Source organism: Nuphar pumila, chromosome 3, assembly GCF_984573655.1.
Source record: "Nuphar pumila chromosome 3, dmNupPumi1.hap1.1, whole genome shotgun sequence".
In the NCBI taxonomy this organism is placed as follows: Eukaryota; Viridiplantae; Streptophyta; class Magnoliopsida; order Nymphaeales; family Nymphaeaceae; genus Nuphar; species Nuphar pumila.
This window is the reverse complement of record NC_143251.1, coordinates 90,003,029-90,030,942: the sequence shown is the minus strand read 5'-3', so window position 1 is coordinate 90,030,942 and position 27,914 is coordinate 90,003,029. Positions and strand designations below refer to the sequence as shown.

The following is a 27,914-nucleotide window of genomic DNA, read 5'->3' as shown; positions in this document are numbered from 1 at the left end:
TGATTCCAAAAAAGCTGTTTTTATCTCAATGTGGGCCATCGCCACCACATGCATTGGCATCACCACTGGGCACACTACTTTGAATGCATAATAACCTTCCATTACTTGTAGGTGAGACCATTCAGTGTAATCCCTTCCAAACACCTTTTTTTTGAAAGAAATCACATTTCATTCAATTGCCAAAAGATTTCCTAGTATAATGCATGATAGGGGACAAAATGTTATCCTAAAGCCCATAATGAAGAGAAAAAAAAAAAACAAATAGAACACAGTTTGAAGACTCATCCTTTAGGAGACTAGAGTCTCATTCTGAGTTGAACTCTTCATAAGCCTGTCATAAAAAATAAAAATACAATTAAGGAAAGTTGGAGTGGAACCTCTCCTTTTTGAAATGAGAGAGAGGGCTCTAGAGAAGTGAAGACTTCCCACCCTCTTTCTTTGAATTATAGCCCCTTTTGTGAGCTCTATTGGGGAGATCACCTTGCTCTATTGGGGAGATCACCTTGGCTCTTCTTTTTTCTTTGATGGATATATGTCTATTGACTTTTTCATATGTCGAGATGACACATCAACTGCTATATCATCCTTTTGGGCCTTATCTTCACTTGAAAAGCCTTCTCTCACTATTGAGGTAGCATCGGGATCCTGGAGCTCGGAACCTGATGAGTTAACTGGATCTAGGACCCTAACATCTGTTCTCAGTCTGAACTATCAGTATTGCACTTTTGCCTAGAAACATTCCTTATATTTTCTTTTTCACCTTTTTACTTATGTTACAAGGACATAACAAAAATGACATGGCAAACACCATTTTTGGATAATTTCTCATAAAAAATAGTATAACATGCAGACATGATAGTAAATTGGAGTACCCTATGGCATACTTTTGTAGGTTTGAATAAGCTATAGATATAGTTCTCCTCTTAGCTCATGAGTTTTGGCTAAATGCATGGCTTAACAGCGACTATTTCTTATATAGTATGGCTTATGGTATTTGATGTTTGGGCATCACTCCTCAATGTCTATAAATCTTATTATTGACATTTTTCCACAGAGAAAAGTCTCACAATAAATTACAATCCTATGTTTTTTTTGGAAAAAACTTGATACTATCTAAAATGTATTTTAAACTTTGGTTTTATCTAATTATATCCAAGATTTATTTTATCCAAAACCTTTTTCTTTTTCCAAACTTGCATTAGTGTATTTCATAGTTGTTAAAGACATAAAATATGTGATATGGATATGGTTACTGGTTATTGTATGAATATGTGAGAATCCAAAATGTTTCAAGAACATTTTTTTAAAATACATATTGATACAATGCCAGAAATTTAGAGGAGTTTTTTAACATAAATTATACAACAACAACAACAACAACAACAACTACAACAACTATGCCTTCATCCCAAAACAATTGGGGTCAGCGATATGAACCAAAAAAGAAATTCATTTTGGGTCTTCCACATGAATCCTTTTCCTCCAATCATTTCTATCCAATGCCATGTCCTCGGTGAGGTTCAAAGCATTCATATCCTTTCCTATCATCTCCATCCAAGTCTTCCTAGGCCTACCCCGACCTCTTTTAACTAATATATTTTCCCATTTCTCCAACCTTCTAACTGGAGCATCATTAGGGCTTCGCCGAATATGTCCAAACCACCGTAAACGATTCTCTCGCATCTTATTTTCAATGGGTGCAACACCTACCTTCTTACGTATCTCCTCGTTCCGAATCTTATCTTTTATTGTATTTCCACACATCCATCTAAGCATCCGCATCTCAGCTACACTCATTTTTTGAATATGATGTCTCTTGGCAGCCCAACATTCCGTACCATATAGTAAAGCGGGCCGAATAGTCATCCTATAAAACTTTCCCTTCAACCGCAATGGCATTCTACGATCGCACAACACTCTAGTTGCACTTTTCCATTTCATTCACCCAACCTTTATCCTATGATTTACATCTCCATCAATCTCTCCATACTTTTGAATGATGAATCCCAAATATTTGAAATAATCATTCACCGGTATTTCTTGCTCACCAAGCTTCACTACACTCCCATCACTACTTTGTTGCTTACTAAACCGACATTCCATATATTCAGTCTTACTCTTACTCAACTTAAAACCTCTAGCTTCCAATGTCTGTCTCCATAATTCTAACTTAGCATTAACCCCAGCTCTAGACTCATCAATCAAAACAATATCATCAGCAAACAACATACACCACGGTACATTTTAACATAAATTATAATTTTCAAAAAAAATTTATACGTGTTTTTAAAAAATTGATACTAACATGTATTTTTCATAAAAGAACTCAAGAAGGAATAGGCAACTTGCAATTTGAGGTTTTCTCTACTATATTAGAAATTAGTATATAACAGATATGGCATAATTACCTATAATATTTGAGATGAGTGTCTTAAACATTTGGTACACTCATTAATCATTAGTGTTGTTTGAAATGAGTTTTATACTGGTATTTGTCACTGATGCCCTCAATACATGGCATGTTAAGGTGCATTTAGTACCAACACAACTAAGTATTATTATTGTGTTTTTTAGAAATTAATTGTAGATTATAGTTTAAAAAAAATACAAGAATGATTAGATGCACAATAATAATTTCAATGAGGTATTTATCATTCATGATTGCACGTCACCTTGTGTTGGGACGTCACCTAAATTCAATTCCTACTTGGACTGACCCGAACATGAACCCCTTGAGACCTGACCACAACCTTTCAAACCATTTTGCTTAGCATGGTTTTCCTATTTCCTTTTGATGAAAACTTATTTACTGAAAAAAAAAAAACAAGAAGCCAAATGGTTGATTAACTTAATTTCAAAGGTGTTCTTTTTGAAAAAAAAATTCTGTTGGTGCCTAAAAGTGTTGCAAAAGAACCGTTGCAGTGGTTGGTCAGCGGGGTCCTGTGTGAAGCTGAAGGCCCAGGATCGAATCCTGCTAGCACATGGGGCTGCTGTTGCTTTTATCACCCTAGAGTTTTACCTCACAGGAAGGAAGGCCGAAAAAGAGGGTTGCTAAAGAACCTACAACCTGCTCTAGCAGACTAGCAGTTAATAGCAAAGTAAGTTCTACTTTATGACCATTTTTACTCGATTTCTTAATTTATTATTTTCTATCAAATTACATGTTTAAATTTTGACTAGGGGTAACTAGGTGAGACTGGACTTGACACCCAAAATTGTTAAGATCTGAACTAATCATACCTGAACCTGTTAACCCATATGGGTCTATATTCTTCAATCATACCCTAATTAATCCGAACCCAGACCTGAAGCAAAATGGCCCGGATTTGATTCTAATTCTTAGACCTGATTAAAACTCGGGTCCATTAAAGACCCAATCTGATACATTTCTAAAACCGTTAACTCATATTGATCATATCTTCTAGCTATATCCAGACCTGGACCTGAACCTGAATAAAAATGGGTCGGGGTTGGGTCTTACTTTAAACCTGATTCAGAATCGGGTCTTACATGACCTGATCCGAACCCAACCCAGGTACACCCGTACGGTTAGGCAGCTCATGACATGCGGCTAGTCCAGGGCCACTTGTTAGGGAATCCAATTGGCTTAGATTTGCAGAAATTGGATTCATGCATACATAGATCCATGCCATCTGCTACTCGTTTCTATGATTCTTACATGGATCAGACAATGTCACGAATCTGATTCACAGGAAAATCGTGGGAAAGGAAACTCTCACGATATTTTGAAAAAACTAGGCATTTCTTGGTACCTTGTGAACATGTTGGCATATATAAACACATAAAAAATTATAAAAATATGTACAGAAAATAGAAAGATAATGTAAAACATATTGCTATATACAATACTAAAAGACATGTTTTTATCGTGTTAATATCCCTATAAAAATATCGTATTTCAGAATAGGCAATCTTTCGCAAAATATCGCATTTTTCGGCGTTATATGATAAGGAACACATAAGGATCCGACCCGTTTTAGGGCCCTACACACATGACTTTAGAGACTCTCTTCCTCTTATTGTTGCCAGTGAGGGAAGGGTTTAGGGGAGAGCCGAAAGGGGGAGGGGAAAAGAGGCGGCCGCCGGGAAGATCCTCCTCTTCCTCCCGTTTCTGCGAGAGGTGGGGATTTGGGCATTCGTTTTTTCGCTCTCCGAGTGGTTTGGGGAGACACCATCTTCTCTTCGAGCCCTGAATCTCGCGGTACGATGGCCGGATTCGCCCTGAATCAGGAGAATTCGGATGCCACCCATAAGGGGAAATCGGCGAATGGGGCTATCCCACCTTCTATAGATCTCCTCCTGCCGAAGAGAATCGCTTTCCACACCTCCCGGAAGCCGGTCGATCCGTTCCCGAGCGGGGATATCAAGTTGGAGAGTCTAAACCCCGGCTTAAACCCTCATAAACCCTCCTCAAAATCCACTGGTTCGGTTCCTCCGTCGAAGAAATCGGAAGGAGCGGACTCTCATGAACTCGGTTTGGATTCCGAACTCACTTTAGGAATTGGGTTTAAGAGAATAGTGAGTTTTTTTTCTCTTTTTTTTTTCGAATTTTGGTCGTTGCTATATTTTCCTGGTGTTCTGTTAGTTGTTTACGTTTGTGGGATTGATTTTTTTTCTTTATTGACAGGGTGCTGGTTTGAATAATCTTGGGAACACTTGCTTTCTCAATTCTGTTCTTCAATGCCTGACTTATACAGAGCCGTTGGCGGCGTATTTGCAGAGTGGGAAGCACAAATCTTCCTGTGAGTGTTTCATTATCTCTATAATTTTCTTCACTACTTTTAATTTTCCTGTTTCTTTGTGGTAGAAAGTTAGAGCTTATTGCAAGCGTTGAAATTTAGTGCAAACCTTCATATGGTTGTTTCGGTTTTCTGACTGTTGCTTGATATGTTGAAACTTTTAGCATGAATGATCATTGTGTGTTTCACTTAATTATCTTCTTATACTCGATTATTTGTAAAATTTTGGTAAAGGGGTACCATTTGTTGCAAAAGTTTTGACATTGTTGACAATTTCACCTGGGTGCCCAAGTATTCTCTGTCTTCTTTTGCTAGTTTATTCTAATGTATTTGAGCGAAGAGTTAACATTTGTTGGAGATAATGAAACTTAGCATGTCTTCAGATGATTTATTTTGTTTTGTGCATCCTTTGTAGCTGTTTTTTTTTTAGGTATTGTTGTGTCTTGAGTTATTATTTGTTACAAATCTCGGAAAGCACAAATCTTCATTTGGTTCCTTGTTCTTTTGCCAGTTTCTTTTTTCCTTTTTTTTAATGAGAAAGAGGCTTTTTTCTTGCTTGTTGGTGTTTCTTTTTTGGTCCGGGGTTATCAATTTCTTCCAACAAAATGTTCAAACATAGCTCAAATCTTCGTAGGCCATTTCATTTTTCTTTGTTCTTTGCTAATTTAGGGTTTTTGGATACTGTTTTGTACTAGCAATATGTATTTTTTTATACCATAAGTCGTATTGCAGGTTTTTCATCTTCTTTTTCTGGTTCTTCTGTTAGTCAAGTGTCACCATTTGTTGCAAGTGTTATAGTTAGCACAGATCTGAATGTGTGAACTTCATTTTCTTCTTCTTCTTTTGCTTGCATATTTTGCATTGTATTTCATTTAGGAATTACCATTTCATGCAAATGTTAAAACTTAACATAAAGCTTAATGAATTTGTTTTTATTTTCAAATCGTTCTTGTTACATTATTTATACCATTATTCATTAAGAGTTGCCATTTACTACATGTTTTTAATCTTAGAAACTCCAAGGTGAGTTTTCTTAATATATCAACAATTTGGAGGAAATTTACTTTCTTCAATTTGTTTTCAGTACCTTAGTTTGATTCTGAAAGAAATGCAAACATGCATGCTTATTTTGTTTCCTTTTCAATCTGCTTTTCAAAGATCCATTGAGAAAGTGAACTGCTGAGATTTGTGATTTTCATTGCAGCAAAGATACATGTCTTAGCAGTTAGTTGATACTGTAGATGTTTGGTACAATGTTACTACAATGAAGCTTCCTTTGTTTATGTTAAAACACATATTTGTATGCACTTGCACACTCACGCACCCACAAATGCACACAAAATTACAGTTTCACAGTTATCTGTCTCCCTAACTTATAGGAATATTGGTATTTGTGTATAGCATTTCTTTGCTATATTATGACTTTCTTTACAAGCCACTTGTCACAACTTCTTAGTGGTTATTGAAAATATTAATGGCATGTTGGGTCTTTACCATGGTATTCCATTCTAGTACTTACATACAACTGACTTTAGAAAGGAATATGGTTTATAATGAAGCTATGTCACATAGGTGCGGGTGCGGCACTTTAAAAAAACTTGGGTGTGGGGGTGTAGGGAGGATATATATATATATATATAATTTGTAACAGTTTTAAGTTAACACTACGTGTACTTGTGTGCATTTATGTATTTATATATATAATATAGATACAAATGGACTTGATTAGGGTTAACTGAATCTAGTTTTGGATTGAAATGGACCTCAGTGTGGTTGACTTTACCTAACACAAAGGAAGCTGTGTCCAAGTGTTGCACCCGCCTGGGTGCGGGTGCGACGCTGGTGCAGTGCCCTGTTAGAAGAGTCCGTGTGACATAGATGAAGGCGATTCATGGTTCTACTGAATGATTGAAGGGCTGCCATTTTTTCTATGAGAAAGTCTTTTGATTTATCCTTGTTGTTCAATTTTCATTTTTGTTTTTTGAGTGGTTCACACTTTTCATGTTACACGGGAACAGATAGAGTTTGTGTATATCATGTACATATAATTTTGCTTCCTTTTCTGAAACCAGGCTTCTTGGTTATGCATAATTGTCAATTTGTGCTGTTCTAGGAGTCAATAAGTTTGTATATTGTCTACTTGACAAAGCGTTCCTTTTTGCTTAATCTTCTGAATTGTTTTGTGAAGGTCGTACTGCTGGATTTTGTGCAATGTGTGCAATTCAGAGCCATGTTAGATCTGCCTTGCGATCATCTGGGAAAATTCTATCACCCATGAATCTCGTCCAGAACTTGCGGAGTATCCTTTTATTTGGCTTGGTTAATTATCAAAGTAGTATTTCAGAATATTAGTACATTTAGATTCTTTGCCACATTCATTTTTAATAGATTGCAAGGGAGGGACCTAAATATATTTTTGTCCTTACATTTCACATGTAATGAACTATACCTAAATCACATGGCATTATCAAATGCATCTACTATTGCTTACCATCAATATGTTTATGTTACCCTTAAAATGCTTTCTGGATGTTCCAAAGTTTGTTCTAGTTTTTTATTTTATCTTTGGTCACTGATTTGAATACTTTCAGTATGCATGTAGTTGCCTGACAGGACTATAGAATATACATGAGAGACAGCTAGAGAGGCCTGGCTTAAAGCCTAAAAGAATGGAGCAAGTTGCCATTCCTTTTCTTTATATGATGGCCTTCACACATCTATAAATTAACAAGATCTTATTTGCGGTCGAAGCACATAACTTTGATGATAACATGTAATTGCAGCTTCAAAATCTTTTAAAGTTTTTTCTTTAGGTGAAATCTTTTCTTAATCATATGTGTAAGGGTGCATAGGGTGTGTGCATGTCTATATCTGCGTGCATGTGTGCATTCTTATGTGAGACTAGCAACAAATTTCGTTCTCTGGAAGCTTGATTTGATTCTGTTTGTTAACTTTTGTTCAAATTCATGCATAGGTGCCTTTTATTTTGAAATTTGAAAAAAATTAAAATTCTAAAAAAATTCATTTTTTTTTCTAAAAACTCATAATACACAAAACAGTGATAAAATGCACAAAATGCAACAATAAAATCACATGTGAAACATTTATGTCTCTATGAGCTACATAACACATCATCAATCATCAAATCCCACAAGAACAATGCAAAATAGTAATATCTTCAATTAAGAACATGCCATAAGATTCATAAAAAAAAAACCAAGTTTATGAATACTTAACAGTTACAAATTACAATACATAACCAAGTTTTTAAGAAGTATATTATCAATCATCATCATCATCATTATTATCTTCTTCTTGTTCTTCATGATCTTCTGCTTCTCCTTCTTCGACATTCAAATCATCTCCAATATACGTGGGATCTTCGTCATCTACGTCTTGCGCTCCATCCATGTTTATCAATTGAATGTTTTTTTACCTTAACCCACTTCTTTAGGTGAAAAATGGTGGAAATGCACTCTTACTTGACGAAATCACAAAAGCCCTCTCCCGACACAAAGATCGGCCCCAAAAATGGTCTCACGGCTTCTAGGGTACGTGAGAAGCTTTCTAGTATGTTCTATAGGAATGAAGGTTTCTGCCCTCAAAAGTCCTTTATAACCCAAAAATTTAAAACCTCGGTTTTGTCCTATGTAGTCAAAAGCGCTAGGTGGTGCCTAGTCGGTGGACCCCTAAAAAGCCTAGTCGGAGACTAGGCGGACTAGTCAGTACCTTAATTACAAGATAAACAATATATAAAAAATCTAAAATTAGTAACAAACATATATGCAACATAAAATCAATAAACAATAAGCAATAGACCAAAAAAAACATGTCGAACATTACAAAACATACCCAAATATTAAAAAAGATCGAATAAGAAAAGCAAACAACTATCAACAAATGCCAAATAATTTAAAAGTAATTTAAATTCTTCAAATAAAGTGCTAAAAATAACAACAAATATGTATCCAACATAAAATAATTAGAAAATTAATGAGAAAACTAACAGCATAGTAACCTTTTCAGCAAATCAGAAAATTAATTGGAGAGACAGAGATAGAAGAGGTAGAGGAAAGAAGAATAAGAAGAGGCGGAGAAAGGGGGAGAGAAGAATAAGTTGAGAGAGAGAGAGAGAGAGAGGAAGAAGAGGCAGAGAAAGGGGGAGAGAGAGAAGTGGCGAAGGAAGGGTAAGAGAAGAAGAAGATGAAGAGGCGGAGGAAGGGGGAGATACATACCTGGAGAGGCCGAGGGCTACAATAGCGGGCGAGGGTGCCTGCGGAGAGAGAGAGAGAGAGAGAGAGAGAGAGAGAGAGAGAGAGAGAGAGAGAGAGAGAGTTTATAAACCCTCGCCCCTCTGCTATTGTAAAAAAACAAAAAACAAAAAACAAAAAAAAGAGAGGGTACCGATTTGCCCACCTAGGCACCGACTAGGCAGGCAAATCGGTACCCCTGATTGGGTCCAACTAGGAATCAAACCGATTCCTAGTTGGACCTGCGACTAGCCCGACTAGGCGCCTAGTCAGCACCTTTGACCACATAGGTTTTTTCCTTTTTAAAGTCCACCGGTACCGTATCGTACGATACACTTACGATACATGCCCTTGCATCGATACAATAAATATTGTAGCATATCATTCAATACACTACAATATGTACAACATTGATTTTGTGCATTAAAAAAGCATTGTTATGTAATGGTCTAAGGAAAAAGCAACTGAACAGAGAATGTGGTCACACATAGGATAGAATCCTAGACATAAATGTATTAATTCCTGTATAGCATGAAAATTCTGACATTGTGAACATTAACAGGAGATATGACAACTCTTTGGTTCATATATTTCCTGCCAGTATTCGTAGTTGGACCTGCGACTAGCCCGACTAGGCACCTAGCAGCGCCTTTGACCACATAGGTTTTTCCCTTTTTAAAGTCCACCGGTACCGTATCGCATGATACACTTATGATACGTGCCCTTGCATTGATACAATAAGTATTGTAGCGTATCATTCGATACGCTACGATATGTACAACATTGATTTTGTGCATTAAAAAAGCATTGTTATGTAATGGTCTAAGGAAAAAGCAACTGAACAGAGAATGTGGTCACACATAGGATAGAATCCTAGACATAAATGTATTAATTCCTGTATAGCATGAAAATTCCGACATTGTGAACATTAACAGGAAATATGACAACTCTTTGTTTCATATATTTCCTGCCAGTATTCGTATTTGGATATCATATGAGTACCAGCGCTTACTTGTCACAGTTCTTATCTTTCACTAAATGGCCTGTTTTAACCAGTAGCTAAAGTTTTGCCATTTCTGTCTCTGTGTTATGTAGAATTGCTTATATCATGTAACTTGAAAAATTAAAACTGCTTGATTTTGTGAAAGGAACTTTCAATCCTGCAATCCAAAATGCTGGATAAGTAAAATTTCATTTGATAGGGAACATAATATGACATGCATGAGCGGCTGAGCCTTTTACATTTTTTTTCCTTGCAAGCATGTTTTCATTATGCTTTCTTTGTGTAAAGCTCCTTGACTGTATGATTAGGCATATCCTGCAATTTCCGTAATTCAAGACAGGAGGATGCTCATGAATACATGGTTAATTTGATGGAATCAATGCATAGGAGCTGCCTACCTTCAGGATTGTTGAGTGAGTCTCCTAGTGCCTATGAAAAGAGTCTAGTTCACAAAATCTTTGGTGGAAAACTTAGGAGTCAGGTACCAATATTGGTGACTGAAACTCACGACCCCCTGAAATCTCCAATAAGCAATTTATTTGTGCTTAATTTTTTTTTATAATGATCAGGTGAAATGCACACAATGTTCCCATTGTTCAAATACTTTTGATCCCTTCTTAGATTTGAGCTTGCAAATAGTAAAAACAGATTCACTTCCAAAGGCTCTTGCACATTTTACTGCTGTGGAACAGCTGGATGAGGGGGAAAGGCAATACCAGTGTGCACACTGCAAAGAGAAAGTTCGAGCTCTCAAACAGCTTACTATTTATAAGGCTCCATATGTCCTTACAATTCATTTGAAAAGATTTGGTTCAGGTGAGCCTGGACAGAAAATAGACAAGAAGGTCGAGTTTGGAACTATGTTGGATCTAAAACCTTATGTCAGTGGCCCATATGTGAGTATTAATTTCTTCAATGCTTCCTTTTTTGACGAACTTGGACACTTATTGTGGTTTATTCTTTCTGCACTTGTCTTTGTTCATCTGAAGAAAGGCGAGTTGAAGTATTCTCTTTATGGAGTTTTGGTGCATGCTGGCTGGAGTACTCATTCTGGTCACTATTACTGCTTCGTTTGCACCTCAAGCGGAATTTGGCATGCACTTGATGATAGCCGGGTACACATCTTATCCATATTTGCTAATCAAGTTGCTAGAAATAAGCAAGAATATCTAGGCAAATTGATGATCTAATTTAATAAAGTCTTCTGGGAAATAGTATAAGAACATGTAACAAAATGAAAAAATAACAAATGTTCACGGATTTTTATGTATGCCTTATATATATTGTGGACTTCCAATCACGTCATTAATTCATAACTTTGAGGTGTTATGTCTCCTCGTGTGAGAACATCTTGAAATATTCAATGTTGTTTTGGAATGGTTTAATCTTTTTCTTGGCTTTTCTATTTCCTGAGTTTTGATCTGCACTGCAGGTTAGTCAAGTCAGTCAGAAGTATGTGATGGAACAGAAGGCCTATATGTTGTTCTATGCACTTGATAGGAAAAGCTCTACCCTGAAGAAACCATTAGAAATTTCAAATAAGAAAAATCAGGTCGAAGGCATTATACAGAATGGTACATTGCCTAATTCTGTCCACAGAGCAGTGGGAAGCAATTGGAATCATAATGCAGGAATACAAAACAGTACTTCAGTATCTGCTGCAGCTATAACCAAGGACATCACACTTGCCCATAACACGGGTTCTTCCAATCCAATTGGTGATCTTTTATTCAACTCCAAACAGGTGGTGTTACCAAACTTCAAAACTGGTGCTGAAATGGCCTCAGGATGTTTGCAACAGTCATCTCAGTCAACAAAAGCTGGTTCAGGTGCCGCTGTTACTTCAGGAGATTCTGCTCAGGTAGCACTGAATGATACCAAAACTGTGATTGTTAACGGATGTTGCGCTAACACATCAAAGAATGGAATCTCAAAGCAAGAGACTGAAGAAAAATTGGCAGTTCTGTCCAGTGGTTGCAATGAGTTGCATGTTGCCATTAATGGTAAGAGCCTTAATACATCTACAACTGGAATGCCACAGAAGGATGTAGAAAAGTCGGCAATTCTGCCAAATGGACACAATTTTTCCCTTGTTCCATCTCCTAAGAAACTGCCCACAGAAAATAGCTTAGTTCATGGTCAGGTAAAATTTTATTTTCTTGCATGTCAATTATGCCCTGAAATAGGAACATAAATACTGACACTAAATTTGTGAAGCATTACATACATACATATACATCCACACACACATGAAAAAATATGTGGTAGTTCTGAACCATGATACCATACGGTGAAATACACTCTTTGATTACATGGATTTAGTCACTAAATGTTGGAACTAACCATGCAGATACATTTGGCATGGTTCATTTACTATTTTAGAAGATTTTATCATGCTGATATTAAAGATTCAATTTGTGAAATGGAAAAAATGGACGGCTCACAATTCATAAAGATAAGAATGGTTTATAAATGGACTAAAACATCATTTCATGGTCAAATTTAACACTTGAAAATAGTGCATGTTAAAGCAAATCGGGTGTGTACAGCCATGAGTTATGGTGCTACAGTACCACAACAGAATCACCCTATATAGTTTACTACCCTAATGTTTCCAAAACCCCTAGTGAAAAAATATCTTTTTTTTTCATTTTTTTGGCACATGACCCTTCAGATGTGATCTACATGTTTGGTTTAGTGGAATCTGGCCCTTAGATCATGCTTTTCTGACGGGTATGTTGGATTTTCTAGGGAGTTGAAAAATCAACAACCTACAATGTATTGAATTTCATTGGAATCGAACGCTCCAAGAGCTGATCCCTATAAAATCGAGTACGTAGATGATAGATCACATCTATATGGTCAGAATTTTAAAATAAAACAAAAAAGGCCCCAAAAACCCATTTAGCATGTTTTCCTCACTATATATATAGGGAAAATATATGGTGGTTCCGGACCATGATACCATATGGTAGTACATACTTGTTTGCATAGATCTAACCAGTGTTGTAAGTATCATACCGTATCGATACAATACACACTCGTATCGCATTACGAGTGTGTATCGTACTCGTATTCAGTGTATCGTCCGATACACCTTTGACACACTTTTTTTCATTTTGGGTTTTAAATACCTTTTGAGGGCCAACTTCTCAATTTGTCTAGGGGCTATTAGAAGTGCATTTCCACCATTTTTTCACCCAAAGAAGTGAGTTAAGGTAAAAAAAATGCATTTTCACCATTTTTCTACATAAGAAAATAGGTTAAGGTAAAAAAATCTTTATTATGAGTAAAATTACAAAGATAATTTCCAATTTTTTTTGCCTTGAGGGGCAACTTACCGCTAAGTTGGATGCGCGAAAATTAAAGATTTATATCAAGGTAGAAATCATGCTCCACACTTCTCCAACAAAGATAGCATAAGATGATCCAGCATGATAATGATGCACTCAAGTAATAAGTAAAAATCGATTGAAAATCGAGTGCAACTATTGCCATAATATTTTTGTTTATGTAATATGAAAGTACGAGTCTTGTGGCATGTTCTTAATTGCGAGATATTTAATATTTTGCATTGTTCTTGTAAGATATGCATGCAATGTTATCTATGATTCTATATTAGTTGATGTTTGATAATGTATTATGCGGCTTATAGAGACATAAATGCTTCATATGTGATTTTATGGTTGTATTTTGTGTAATTTATCATTGTTTTATGCGATATGATTTTTTTAGAATTTTTGCTATTTTTTATTTATTTTTTTGTTTTATTTGAATTTTTTTTATTAAAAATCTACGATACGATACAGTGTTACCAGTGTTATTAAAAGCGCGCCTCAAGGCGCAAAAAGCACGCCTCGCCTCAAGGCGCAAAAAGCATGCCTCGCCTCAAGGCGAGGGGCTTTGTGCCTTGAGGCGCAAGCATAAGGCGCAAAAGCCTTGAGGCGCACGCCTCAGGGCGAGGCGCGCCTCAAGGTGAGGAGTACGCGCCTCACCTTGTTTTGGTAAATTTATATTTTTCATCCATTTTACATTGAAATTTGAGGATCTCAATTGGAACTCGGGTTTGGCCCATGTATGGTATGAAAGTTCACAAACCATATCATATATTAATTGGACCCTTCGGGTCTGACTCAGATTCTTTTTTAACCTTTTTATTTATCATCAAACCCAAACCATTGACACACCCCTAGGTGAAAGGTGCTTCCCTGAATCAACTTGATTGATTGAACTTGAAAGGTAAAGTTCTTGAATTAAGTTTTGAGCCTGAAGTGGACCTTGTTGGCGCTGCCCCCCTATAACCCCCCGCCAGGGGCACCCCTCCCCCCGCTTCTGTAAGGGCAAAAACTCTAAATCAGGCTCGACAACTCATCAGTTTCTTAATATATTTTAACTTTTGTTGATTAATCTCATATATTTTCCAGCTGTGTCACAGGTATTCGGCCAGACATGTGCCGCACCCGCGTCGACGCGGGTGCGGGTGCTGCACCCGGTGCGGTCAACCCGACCCTGGGTGCGGTCAACGCACCCAAGGTCATTTTGGTCTATTTTTTTTTTTTAAATTTTGCCCTATGAAATGGGCTGCGAAATTTAAATTTTTTCTCTTAACGAAACCAATGCGCGCCACGTAAGACGACTCTTCATCAAGCTTCTCAATCGAATGCAGATACGTCAACATAAATCTGACACTCTAATAAGTGCGTGGGACCCCAGTCACATGGGCAACTGAAAGCCCCTTCAAAATAGCGATCCTGTTCACGTGACCATTTAATCGAGGGCCTTCCGTGAAGGGCTCTATGTTGGCGAGGAGAAGGTGGGACAAATGAGGGATTTGACTTGAACGGTCCAAGACCCAATGGCGCATTCATGATTGACGGGCATCCCAAGCACATTGTAAGGTCGCTTTCACCTCCACAACTTGATGCAGACTGTCGTAAAAACATGCAAAACAGCCCTTAGGCCTTAGCCCTTAGCCCTCTCCTGTAGTTATAGAAAGACCAACATTAACCTTTTATGTATAAAGTATTACAAGGAAAAAGAAAAACTATTCTTAGTAATTTGACTCTTGGTTATTATTAAATTAAGGGACATGAATAATATAATGATAGTAGTAAGGTAAAGCAGCAGGGGTGGGGAGGAGATTACATCAGTAAAGTATTCTTCGACAAAGAATTATTGTTTGGTGGGGGAATGTGGGAAGAGTGCGGGTGCCCTATGAAATGGACCCGTGCTGGGGAACCCCCAATATATATATATATATATATATATATATATATATATATATATATATTACATTTTTTCCCCTGCCGCACCCTCGCACCCGGGTTTTTTGGAAGTGTCGAATCCCTGCATCCGCACCCGCACCCATGTGACAGTTTTCCAGTTATGTAATCAGTTTTTTAGTTACTTTTATATGTTAATCTCATATTTTTTAGAATAATCTCATATATTTTAACTTTTGTTGGTTAATCTCATATATTTTTCAGTTATGTAATCAGTTTATTAGTATATTTTAACTTTTTTGGTTATTCTCATATATTTTCCAGTTATGTAATCAGTTTTTAGCTATGTCACATGGGTGCGGGTGCGGGTGTGACACGGGTGCGGCGCAATTTCAAAAATTTTGGACACGGGGACTCGGCTATATATATATTAAAAATAAAATAAAATATATATATATATATAAGACTCGGTCAAAGTTGTGCCCATTAGGGGACAGGTGATGAGTTGTGAAGGCATTCTGTACACTTTCTTCATACAGGAATAATTCACTTTTGGGCACTTTCTTCATACACTGTAATAATTCACTTTCTTCATACGGGAAAAAACCACAAAAACTTGAGTTGTGCCCATTCTGTACTTAAAACTTGAAAGTGTACAGGTTTTTTAGTTGTGATGGGTTTTTTTCCTTACAGCTGTAGCCCAGAAAATTTAAAAAAAAATTTTCCAAAAAAAAAAATCCAAAAAATGGACCAAAATGACCCTGGGTGCGTTGACCGCACCCAGGGTCGGGTTGACCGAGTCCGAGCCGCACCCGTGTCCGCACCCGTGTCGGTGCGTGTCGACACGGGTGCGGCGACCTTGGAGCCGAGTCCGTGTGACAGGTTTTTAGTTACTTTTATATGTTAATCTCATATTTTTTAGTACTTATTTGAGTTTTTCTATTTCTTATTAATTGTTATTTAATCAATAAAGCATTTCTTTATTTATTTGTATTTTTAGATATTTTTTATAATATTTTTTAAGTTTTCAAATTTTTTTGAGGCTTACTCCTCGCCTCGGTTTTTGGTGGAGCGCCTTGCTACGCCTCAACGCTTTTCACAACACTGGGTGTTACGGGCCCGACTGATACGGGTGACGATACAATACTTACAACCTTAGATCTAATCATTAAGTGGTAAATCTAACTGTACAAATGTGTTTACCATAGTGTATTTACTATATTAGAAGGTTTTATCATGTCTAATACATCATAAGATTCAATTTAAGACAGTGAAAATCAATGGCTCACAATTCATGAAAATAAGAGTGGTTTACAAATTGTATAAGTATATTTCAGTCAATTTAGCACAGAAATAGTAAATAGAAAAAGTTAAACATGATGCAAAGGTTAGAATTTGCATTTGGGGCTTAGATCTTTGTAAATCAAGTGTGTAACCACCATAGAAGCATCCATATATATATATATATATATATATATATATATATATATATATATATATATATATATATATATATATATATATATATAGTCACTAGAACATGAGAACTGAAAATATCTGAAAATATGAGAATTAATGTGTGAACTGTGATTTTCATGGATTTTTGTTCTCTTCTCTTGAATCTAATCATACGGATGTGATCTACATGCTTAGTTTTATAAGAACCCACTCTTGAATCATCCAATTTTGATTCATAAACGAGATTTTTTTAAGGATTTAAAATCAATGGCTCATAATCTTCATAAATATTCAAACATGCAAAAATCATATTTTTTCATCGAAAATACATGATCCAATGGTTGATTCCTAGCAAATTGACCATGCCAAGCACATCCACATGGTTGGATTTGCAAAATAAAAAGTGTTGGAAATACCGATATTTCTGGCTCTCATATTCTGGTCCTCATGTTTCAGTTTTCATATTCTATTGACTCTCTCTCTCTCTCTCTATATATATATATATAGGTGTCCTCCCCTTCAAAATCTGTATGTTAAATTTGTTTTTTGGCAAATCTGGTCATATGGATGTGATCTCCATGGTTTAAAATATATAAAGACTCTTGGATCAAACTTTTTTGATGTGCACATAGGATTTTACAAGGTTCCAAAATTCAACGGTTTTAAAATTTCTGAAATTTTCATTGTTATAAAATCTTACCTACACATCAAAAGGCTTTGATCCAAGAGTTTATTCATATGTTTTGAACCATGAAGATCACATCCATTCAGGCATATTTGCCAAAAAAGCTGTTTAACATATATCTTGAAAGGGTGGATCATTCCCTCCTCCCCCCCCCCCCCTCTCTCTGTATATATGAGTCACTAGAATATGAGAACTAGAAGTATGAGCATTTCCAACACTTTTTTTTTATGCAAATCCAACCATGTGGATGTGCTTGACATGGTGAATTTGCTAGGAATCGATCATTAGATAGTGTATTTTCGATGAAAAAAAATGCAATTTTTGAATGCTTGAATATTTATGAAGATTACGAGGCATTGATTTTAAAGCCTTAAAAAAATCTCGTTTATGCATCAAAATCGGATGGTTCAAGAGCAGGTTCTTATGAAACCAATCATTCAGATCACATCTGCATGGTTAGATTCAAGAGAAAATAACAAAAAATCCAAAAGTGTGGTTCACACATTAGTTCTCATATTTCCAGTTCTCATATTCTAGTGAGTCTATCTCTCTATATATATACATTGAAAGTTCTCTTCATAGTTTATTGTAATTCCCTTCTCTTGTCCATCCAGATTGTTTTTTATTCTGATGCCTTACCAATCTCCCAACAGGATTCTGAAAAGTTGGCAACTGCACTAAATGATCACACTGCATCAAATATTAATTATTTTAGGGAATCCATCCCGGATAATGCCTTGCCTGATAGTCAGGTAACACTATATTCTTGCATGCTAATGAGTGGATTTCATTTTCTTCAACCATGCACTGGGTTGTGAAGATGCACATAGATGTAGTATGTCAATTGAAGATGTTTAAAGACCCTGTTGTCGTTAGTGACATTGGGAGTATGCTGCATGACTTGATATGAACATGTTTTATCCTTGCAGCTTGGTGGCAGTGGGGTGGGAATACAGCAATCTACTTCTATTCCTTCCAGATTAATAACGCAACATGGTTGTGCGCTAATAGAGCAAAGTGAGTCACAAGTTTCAATTGAGACACAGCTGACCATGACGAACGGTTGCATTGAGACTCTTAATAAGCAGATCACAGGACGTGTCATTTTTCATCAAGAAAAAACCATGCCAAAGCAAAGCAAGGGGAAATATCTTTATAGGATGCCCGTTTCTCGTGGAAGATTGTTTTTGACAGCTTTAAAAATACGGAAAGATCATAAACACAAGCGCAGGAATCGGAACAGGAAAAGTATCGGAAAAGTCTCTGTAGATGATCTTAAACCAAGGAGACAAAATACCATTATTGAACAAGCTGTCAGAGACCCAGTGCACGCACAAAGCAAATCATGCCCAATTGCAGCACACAAAGAGAACTGTTATGCCAATATGGCGGATCATAAACCATGTGTTAATGGCAGTGCAAGCTCAAAGAAAAGAGCAGATGGAGAGAGATGTGATCAGAATAATGGTGTACTTACCACGTCTGTTCCTTCAGAAATAAAAGTGGCAGGGGATCTTACTCGTGTTAGGGAGGCAAATGAACAGCATATGGGAGCAGTTCAGAACAAGTTCATGGACTTGCTTTTAAGAGGTCTATCGCCAGTTACAGGTTGGCTCTCTTCCTTAATGTTTGTGTTCAAGGTTTACATGATTCTTCAAAACCTATTGAGCTTGATTAGTACGCTAGAAACTTAGTGTTTAGTTATGGGCATTCAGATGGGCACACACCCATAAATATGGGACAGTTGCATAACTGCAATTTCTCATTGTTAGTTTTGACTAGAGGCCTGTCACTGGGTCTTTTTTCTTTTTCCTCTGATGACGAGGAACCTGCCTAAGAAAAGAGATCGCTTAGCACCCTTGTCTGCAAAGAACACCCAGTGGGCAAGCCACTGGTCTGACACCAGGGCTCGATCCTGGGCAAGATGGGGTTCCACCATCTTGACTGGACTCAACAGTGACCCAGTGATAGTAGGATCTTGACCAACCAAAGTATATCCATTTAAATAATGTGGTTGGACCTACAGATCTAAATGGTCCTGGATCTGTATATACCAGAACTGAGTTCAGCCTGAGAACCAATTATAACCACCCGGACAAGGCCTGGACATAGACTACCCTAATCCATCCTGATTAGACCCAGACCTAGACCCTATATTGGTATCTCAAAGCCAGACCTGGGTCTGAACCATGCTGGATCTGGCCTTGTTCCCAATTGTTGATGACCCAAAGAGATGTGTGTGACTGTTGTAATTGGTTTTTGGTAGTCGTTTTTTTTTTGGAACAGAAGAAAAAGTTTTTAACAAAACCTGATCCGGCCTACGGGCCGGGTTTGCTTGCGTCAGGAGAAGTCAAAGCAGTAGAACATATAAAGTTTTTAACACAAAACCAAACCGAGTCGCATGCTATTGTTGATATCCTGTAGTAGCTGTTTTTCCAGTGTGGGCAACTGAATGAATTTTATGGTGACTCATCTTTTCTTTTAAACATTTTAACCAATATATATATATATATATATATATATATATATATATATATATATATATATAGAGAGAGAGAGAGAGAGAGAGAGAGAGAGAGAGAGAGAGAGAGACCTGATGTATTTGTTAACTGATTTTTTGCTCAATTATGTCAGTTGCTCGCTGGGATGATATAGATGCAACAGAGTCTGCCAAGGTCGAGAGGTTTCAGCGTAAACCACTAACCAGCATTGGTTACGTGTTTGATGAATGGTAAGTGTTTATAAAGTTGGTAATCCATAACAGCCTGATGTCTGAATAGAAAGGTAGGATAATCTTTTGTGAATTTTTGAAAAATCTCAGGGACGAGGAGTATGATCAGGGCAAAAGGAATAAGATAAGGAAGTCCAAGCATATAGCTGGTGCAGAAAACCCATTTCAAGAAATTACGACCAAGAAAGCGAAATTGAAGCATACCATCCTCAAACAAACAAGAACAGGACACCAACCATTAAGGATATGAGTGAGTTAATTTCTGTAATTATTCTATTTCATGTATTCTAGTTGTGCTCGTTTAACATCGAATCCACCATGTAAGTGCAAAAAAGTTTTCGGAGAGAAGATGCCAAACAGTTTTTGCTATTCTCAATTCAAGATCAATCAGACCCTTTTGTCTGATGAATTCTTGTTGTGATGCTGAAATAGTATGAGAAGCAACTAAGTTTTCTAAGGCATGAAATTTGATAGACTTCACGATTCAAGCTGCTGTACTTGGCTTGTTTCACATGAAGCAGTGGCATGCTTTGATTGAAATTCCGTATGCATGACCAATCGAGTTCTGTATGCTTGGTTGTGTTTTGGATGGTGGATGGTGGATGATGGTGATGGTGGTAGTGGCAATAGTAATGGTAGTAATGGTGGTGATGGCAATGGTGATGGATGGTGGTGGTGGTAATGATGTAAGAGTCATGGTGGTGATAGGGAGGGGTGGAGTGGAAGAAAGTAGTGAAAAATAAATTGGGTTTTGAAACAGAGTTTCATTATTTTTATTGCAGTTTTGCTATTTTATCTCAACCGAGGTTTACTATTTTATTGAAGTTTTGCAATTCTGTCGCAAATGAGTTTTGCTATTATATTGCAGTTTATTTTTTTATTGCAACTGAGTTTCACTATTATATCGCGACTGAGTTTAGCTAGATGGATGAGTGAAAGTCGCTTGTACGTTTTAGAGAGTAAAATTGCCAGAAATGACCACAAATCCAACTAAAAATGGGTGGGTGGGTATGCGAGGAATATTGTAATATTTTGTAAACACAAAAAATACTATTATTCTTAGGGGTAGTACAATCATTTTTTATTAACTAAATTATGCTGAATTGCAAGAAAATCACTAAGTTAACATAATAGTAAATGAAACGGAGTATCATAAACATGTACCTAAAAGGCTTGTCTAGGATTGGAAGGAATGATCGAACAAACAGATATAATATGGGTTCTTCTATACCAAGTTCAACATTTGCTTCGACCATACATGAAAGTTGTGTTCCAAATGTCCGTTTGATTACGTGTGCAACTTGGATAGACAAGGATAATGGGTCAGATTACTTTGTGTTGGATCATGTTACCCGATCCTCCCATTATTATTTATGTCACATAGGTGTGGGTGCAGATGTGGTGATTCAGCGCTTTAAAAAAACTTGGGTGTCCGGGGTGTGGGGAGGGTATATATATAATTTTGAACCGTTTTAATTTAACACTGCGTATGTGTGTACATTTGTGTGTACATTTATGTATTTATATAGACTTGGTTAGGGTTAACCAAATCTACTTTTGGACAAAAAATGGACTTTAGTGTGGTTGATTTCACCTGACACAAAGGAAGCCATGTTCAAGTATCGCACCCACATGGGTGCGGGTGCGACACGGGTGTGGTGCTCTATTATAAGAGTATGTGTGACAGATTATTATCCATGTTTTAACAAGTTTATTATAGATTTTAACCCTAGATATGGATGTCGATTTGGATCCAAATACGATAAAAAATAAAACTTATATAAAAACAAATACGCGAACTATATTTTTGATATGCAATTATTATAATTTTTTTGAATTGGATCCAATTACGAATGTATGTCAAAAAATAATGGATTTTTGCCCTGAATATGGATATCGAATTATATTCAAATACCAAAACAATATAAAACTTATGAAAAACATATACATAATCATTTTTTCGATATCCCAAAGTTATAATTGGTATCATATTTGATCCAATTATGAATGTATGTTTAAAATCATAGATATTTATCTTGAATATGAAAATTGAATTGGATTCAAATACCAAAACAATATAAAACTTGTAAAACAAATACATAACCATTAAAAAAATCAACCTTCATCCATTCATTTCATTCATTTATAAATCATTATGCTTATATATACATTCATTCCATTCATTCAAAAAATTAACCTACTCATAAATACATATATTTTATTCATTCAAAAATCAATCTTCTTATACATACATTTATTCCATTCATTAAAAAATAAACTTACTCATAAATACATTCATTTCACTCATTAAAAAATCAACATGCTTATACATACATTCATTCTATTTATTCAAAACTCAACACGCACATATATACATTCATTTCATGCATTAAAAAATGAACTTGTTCATAAATAAATTTATTCTATTCATTTAAAAATCAACTTGTTCATACATTCATTCAAAAATCAATTAGCTCAGACATACATTCATTTTATTGATTTAAAAATCAACATGCTTATAAATATATTCATTTTGTTCATTCAAAAATCAATATGCTGATAAATAAATTTATTTTATTCATTAAAAAATTGATAAATACATTCATTCTATTTATTCAAAAATCAACTTGCCCATACATTCATTCCATTCATTCAAAAATCTAAATACATTCATTCCATTCATTTAAAAATCACATTCATTTTATTCATTCAAAAATCAACTTTCAATAGAATATCATTCATTCATTCATGTCAATCAATCCAAAATAAACTTGCAAATATATGTACTCTGGCAAGAGAGTATCATAGTATACATAAATCTAAAATGTTAGCAATAAAGCAATATAACAAGAGTATGTGTCATACATGTTAACCATCCACCGAAGCCTCAAAAAGTGTACATCACCTAGCACGAAAATATATCAAGATAATAGAAAAAATCCAAAAATCAGAAAACTAGAAAGAGTAAGGCAAAAAAAAATGCAATATCCCCTCGAACATCATGTAAGTGTTTCTTGGTGCACCTTTCGTTGCACCTTCTGCTTCACCTACCTTGTCTTCGCCATGTACTCATGCAACCGGCTATTATCTTCTTTAAAGCTAGTAAATAATCTATACACTGACCCACTATATCTGAAAACCTGTGGTTGACATGTTTCTCAAGAGTCGTAGATGCTTCTAGCTCTCACATTGAATACAATGTAATATCTACAATGAGGCATTATCGTCTCGATTAAATATATAATGTTATCAATCAAGTACACATAAAACACTTTTATTAATCTTGAAATTGAAATTATGAAACTTAACAAATAATAAAGTTATCAAATATTATATTTTCTAATATTATGTATTATGCATGTCGCATAAATAATTTTAATCTGAGTAAAAATTGAATATTTTACTTGGCACTTTAAAATTGAAAACCACGCTTTTAGCAAACAAAAAATATGTTCTACTGTTGTTTGCAATGAGGAGTGTCTATGGTTGTATAATTCTTGTGGTTTCTCTAACAAGCGATAACGATATTCTTTGTGTCGAATAAAAAATTTCAATAATATTTGGGTATTCAGAATCTGCAAAATAATATTTGCCTATATACACACATTTGGTTTATCATGTATTAAAAAAATTTTAATTAATGTAATTTATGCACATATTATGTATTTACTTACCTTAAGGTATTACTAGAGCCTGGTCAAGATCATCAAGTGCATTGTACAACACTTTTGCATCAGTTGCACTTTCATCCCACCCATCAAGCACAATAAAAATCGTATGTCAAACCCCACCACAACAAGGACATTTTGTAACAACCATCATTTTCTATTTCGAAACATCTTTTGTTCTACCCTTGATACATTTATAGGAATATATGTCATTTATAGCCCTCAAACAATTCTATCATAAGCAATGAAGGCAAGTTACTATATATATAAAATCTAATTACAAGTATAGAATCTCGGTTACTTTCAAATATGGGTAGAATCGAGGTTCTCTCATAATTTTTTGCTGGGGTATAATTACTATGTCGGCCTATAAACCGATGTTTAATGCTAAGTATTGCGTTTAATACCAAATTAAAATACTTTTAAGTGTTAATAAAAAAATTACAACTTGTTCTTCAAGATATACATCACATGCATCTTGCAATAATCCACTTCTGTGAAAAGCTTCACATAATGCTATGTATTTTTTTTCATGCGTAAAAGGACAAAACAACTTCACTGGTGACCCAACACAATTGCACACGAAATCATTACCCCTATTGTAAGACCCCTAAATTTTCAATAAACTTCTAAATAAAACTAAGAGGTATTTTTTACGTAATTTCATTGTATTGAACTAGAATGTGAAACCAAGGAATTTCATAAAGCCAATTATACTTAAGACGTATATATCTGCAGGGATATACACTCAAAACCTTTAGGAAGCCATATTGCACTTATTTGGCAAAATGAGAAAATTTCGTAGAGCCAATCATGCTTAGGATAAGTACACAAACCTCCACGATGATTTTCGCGGAAAAAGTTTGAAGAGTCATAACGAGCTCGTTAAGCAAAACAAGCAGTTCATAATGACAAAATCCGCTTAGTCTCGTCGAGATGAAGCTAATGGACAAAAGTTCATTTTTTCTAAAAAAATATTGACAGCCTCGAAATATGTGGGCCCCACAAAATAATTGCGGGCTCCACATGAAATATTTCATAAAAGCAACTAGTGAGTCTCATAGGGACATACAAGTTATTTTATTACTTCTTCCCTAAGTCTTGGATGGATAAGCCTCATGTCATATTACTTTTTAGATTTGGATCTAGATGAGATCCAACCCATATCCATACCTAAGACCCATATAAAAGTTTATAAATAGAGTTGAGCATCTTCCCTTTTTAGAAAAAAATGTTCAGCCCTCTCTCTCTCTTGGTTCTAGCCTAGGTTAAGCCTATTTGACTTAGATCAAGTCCACTTGAGGTGAGCTTGAGTATGCCTAGCCTAGATTGAGCTCACTTGGGTCAAACCTACTTGACCTACTAGGTTAACTTTTCTCTCTCTTCTTTTATTTTTGGTCTAAGCCTGAGTTATATCCACTTGACCTAGACTGAGCCCACTTGAGGTGAACTTGGACCTGCTTGACCTAGATTGTGCCCATTTGAGTCAAGATCACTTGACCTTGACTTTTCCTATCTCTTTCTCGACTAGGTCCAACCCATTTGAAAATACCTAGCCCACTTGAGGTAGGCTTGAACCTAGTTGGACCTAAACTAGGTCCGATCCATTTTTGGCCTATACCTCTCTATTTTTCTACGTCGATGAGTTATATATGAGACACTCTTGGTTGTGATCGTATGAGATGTAAGGACGTGATGACCATGACCTAGGAGTGCCTCTACACTTGCGCTAAGTCACCTCTGCCAGATTTTTGGTAGTTAGCACGTTTCTCTCTCTATTTCAAGTTATTTTGTTGAAATAATTGTCGTGTACGGTGAGGATTTTCTTATCATATATCTTTTTAAAACAATATTGGGTCCTAGTCATTGGTTTACACTCTCTAGAGCACCACAATCTTGCTTCGGTGTTCACGCACGTGCCCTTACAACTATTTCTCAATATTTACGATACATTATGTGCCATAGGGTATTAGTCCTTGGTTTATGCCCTCTAGGCCACTGGAAGCTTGCTTCGGTGTTCATGCGCGTATCCTTGCGACTAATTTTCTATATATATATATATATATATATATATATATATATATATATATATATATATTACACACACACATTGCTTTATGCACATTACTTAGCCCGATGCGTGGTTTCATTCATCAAGTGTTGCTTATGCATTTTACTCAGCCCGATGCATGATTTCATTTACCGGGCTCTGTTTATGAACTTTACTTAGCCTGATGCGTGGTTTCATTTACTGAGCCCTGCTTACACACTTTACTTAGCCCGATACATAGTTTCATTTATCGAGCAATGCTTTACACACTTTACTTTGCCATCGCGTTATTATGTGTACAAGCTCTTGCTATGCGCTATTTACTTTATCATTGCACTATTATGTGCATAGGCTCTTGCTTTTAGTAAATATAATTGCGCTGTAATAAGCGTACAAATGATGACTGATCCCTATCGCTAAAAGCGATTCAAAAGCCTTGTAATGTTCAAAATATTGTTTGGTGAAGAAATCCCTATTGTAAAGGTTTTAGATTTGCGCAAAACCATATTTAAGTAAACATTTAAATCATCAACGTAAGGCCTAGGCTTCCGATAAACCATGAGAGATGTAACATACGCACAATGGTACACATCTATCAAAAAATGAGCTTAGTGATTTCTTTGTTAAAGAGAAAAGATGTTGCCAAAATTTTTGACAAGGTGCTCTTTGAGTTAAAAAAGATGTTGCCAAAATTTCTGGCAAAATACTCACCTAAGGTAGTATGGATGGCACGATGATGCCCTTATTGTTGGAACCCTGACTGGATAACTCGTTTCATTTTTGCCTTCAAGGGCATCATACTCATAAGGGCCGTTGTGCCAGAATAACTATTGTGTCTTGTTGGGCCAGTGCTCATTGCAGCTAAATAAACCCGAGCAGTCAATCAAAAGTGATCATTGATTATGCATGCCTTTATAAACTACTGTCACAAAATTAATACTAGTAAGCGTCGTTGTGCTAGAGTCGGTTATCCACTTTCAAGGGATAAAGTGCTCATGAAGGTCGTAGACACCAAGAGCAATGTTTGTATGCATATAAACAATTCAAAAAATTGATTGGGGTTGAGTTCATATTTTCCTTTGTGCAGAATGCATTGAATTGCCTATGTGACCCTTAATGTTCTAATAATAAAGATTATGTTGTCGAACCCCTTTAGGACTTACACTCATCGTGGAAGACAATGATGGTACCACATCGAGTTAACTACATTATCTTACGAACCAAAGAGTTCAAGCGATCTTTTGGTTACTCGAAAGTTAGGAGGTTGGGTTATCCCTAAGATCTAGGGGTAGACCCTGCTACTGTAGTAGAAGGATGCATCCGAACCGACCTGGCAGGGTCTCCTGATAAGATCTGTCGCCTCGTTATGGACTAGGTCACCCAGGCTTTTGGGCACAAAAAAGTACATGACATAATAAACACCCAAACATCTTCTTTTAACACCAAAGTTAAGTTCTCCTGCGTATCAGGGGATGAACTCGTAATTATCGAGACAATGCATTAGTTATAGATACATTGGCAAATGAATGAATGCATGCATGTTAGTGCTACTCATACCTTATCTTATGTAAGATACTGATCTCGGTACACTGTTGGACTGATCAGACGAAGGACCCAAATTGTATTTGCATGTCTAAGCTAGGCTCGAGGAGCTCCTGCTTCAATCTATGGGATACCTATACGCTAAGTTGTGGAGACTTGAATTACGGTTCTAAAGTGACTCTTATATTTTCAACATATTATACTTATTAAAATTGAAATGCTTTTCTATCATACTAGGAATGGTTCTAACCCCGTTTTATGGGGGCTACAACTACTGAACCTGTAGTGTGATATGCGGAGCAGGGCGACATGAAGATCTAGGATTTCTTTAGACTTTGTTGTATATTTCGTTTGCAAACTCAGACAATGAGTGCTTGGCCACATACCTGTGACTTACTCGACATTTTCTAAAACTAACGACTAACTATCGTCTATTTTAACTGCTAAAGCCTTTTTTAAATTTCATTGCAAAGAAAAAAAAGATTCATAAAATTTGGACAAAGTATTGTTTTGAAAATCCGAAACATTACACCTATGTATAGAAT

The 27,914-nt window shown here is 36.0% G+C and overlaps 1 protein-coding gene across 2 annotated transcripts; it reads left to right on the top strand.

Moving 5' to 3' along the window:
• The first annotated feature begins 4,054 nt into the window (after positions 1–4,054).
• Positions 4,055–20,597, top strand: LOC149843118 (ubiquitin carboxyl-terminal hydrolase 23-like). Of its 2 annotated transcripts, XM_089999609.1 has the most exons (11): positions 4,055–4,539; positions 4,649–4,763; positions 6,949–7,059; positions 10,322–10,494; positions 10,583–10,909; positions 11,003–11,128; positions 11,446–12,156; positions 18,032–18,130; positions 18,308–18,986; positions 20,013–20,109; positions 20,200–20,597. In XM_089999609.1, exons 1-11 carry the CDS (start codon positions 4,228–4,230, stop codon positions 20,357–20,359), a joined length of 2,910 nt encoding a protein of 969 aa, XP_089855735.1. In that variant the 5' UTR covers positions 4,055–4,227; the 3' UTR covers positions 20,360–20,597. The 2 variants fall into 2 exon arrangements, with proteins under 2 accessions (XP_089855735.1, XP_089855736.1); XM_089999610.1 differs by lacking the exon at positions 18,032–18,130.
• Positions 20,598–27,914: the final 7,317 nt, after the last annotated feature.

Coding starts and splice junctions, on each gene's coding strand:
- LOC149843118 (XM_089999609.1), top strand. CDS start 4,228: ATGGCCGGATTCGCCCTGAATCAGGAGAATTCGGATGCCACCCATAAG. Junction 10,495..10,582: donor GTGGAAAACTTAGGAGTCAG/GTACCAATATTG, acceptor TATAATGATCAG/GTGAAATGCACACAATGTTC. Junction 10,910..11,002: donor CTTATGTCAGTGGCCCATAT/GTGAGTATTAAT, acceptor GTTCATCTGAAG/AAAGGCGAGTTGAAGTATTC.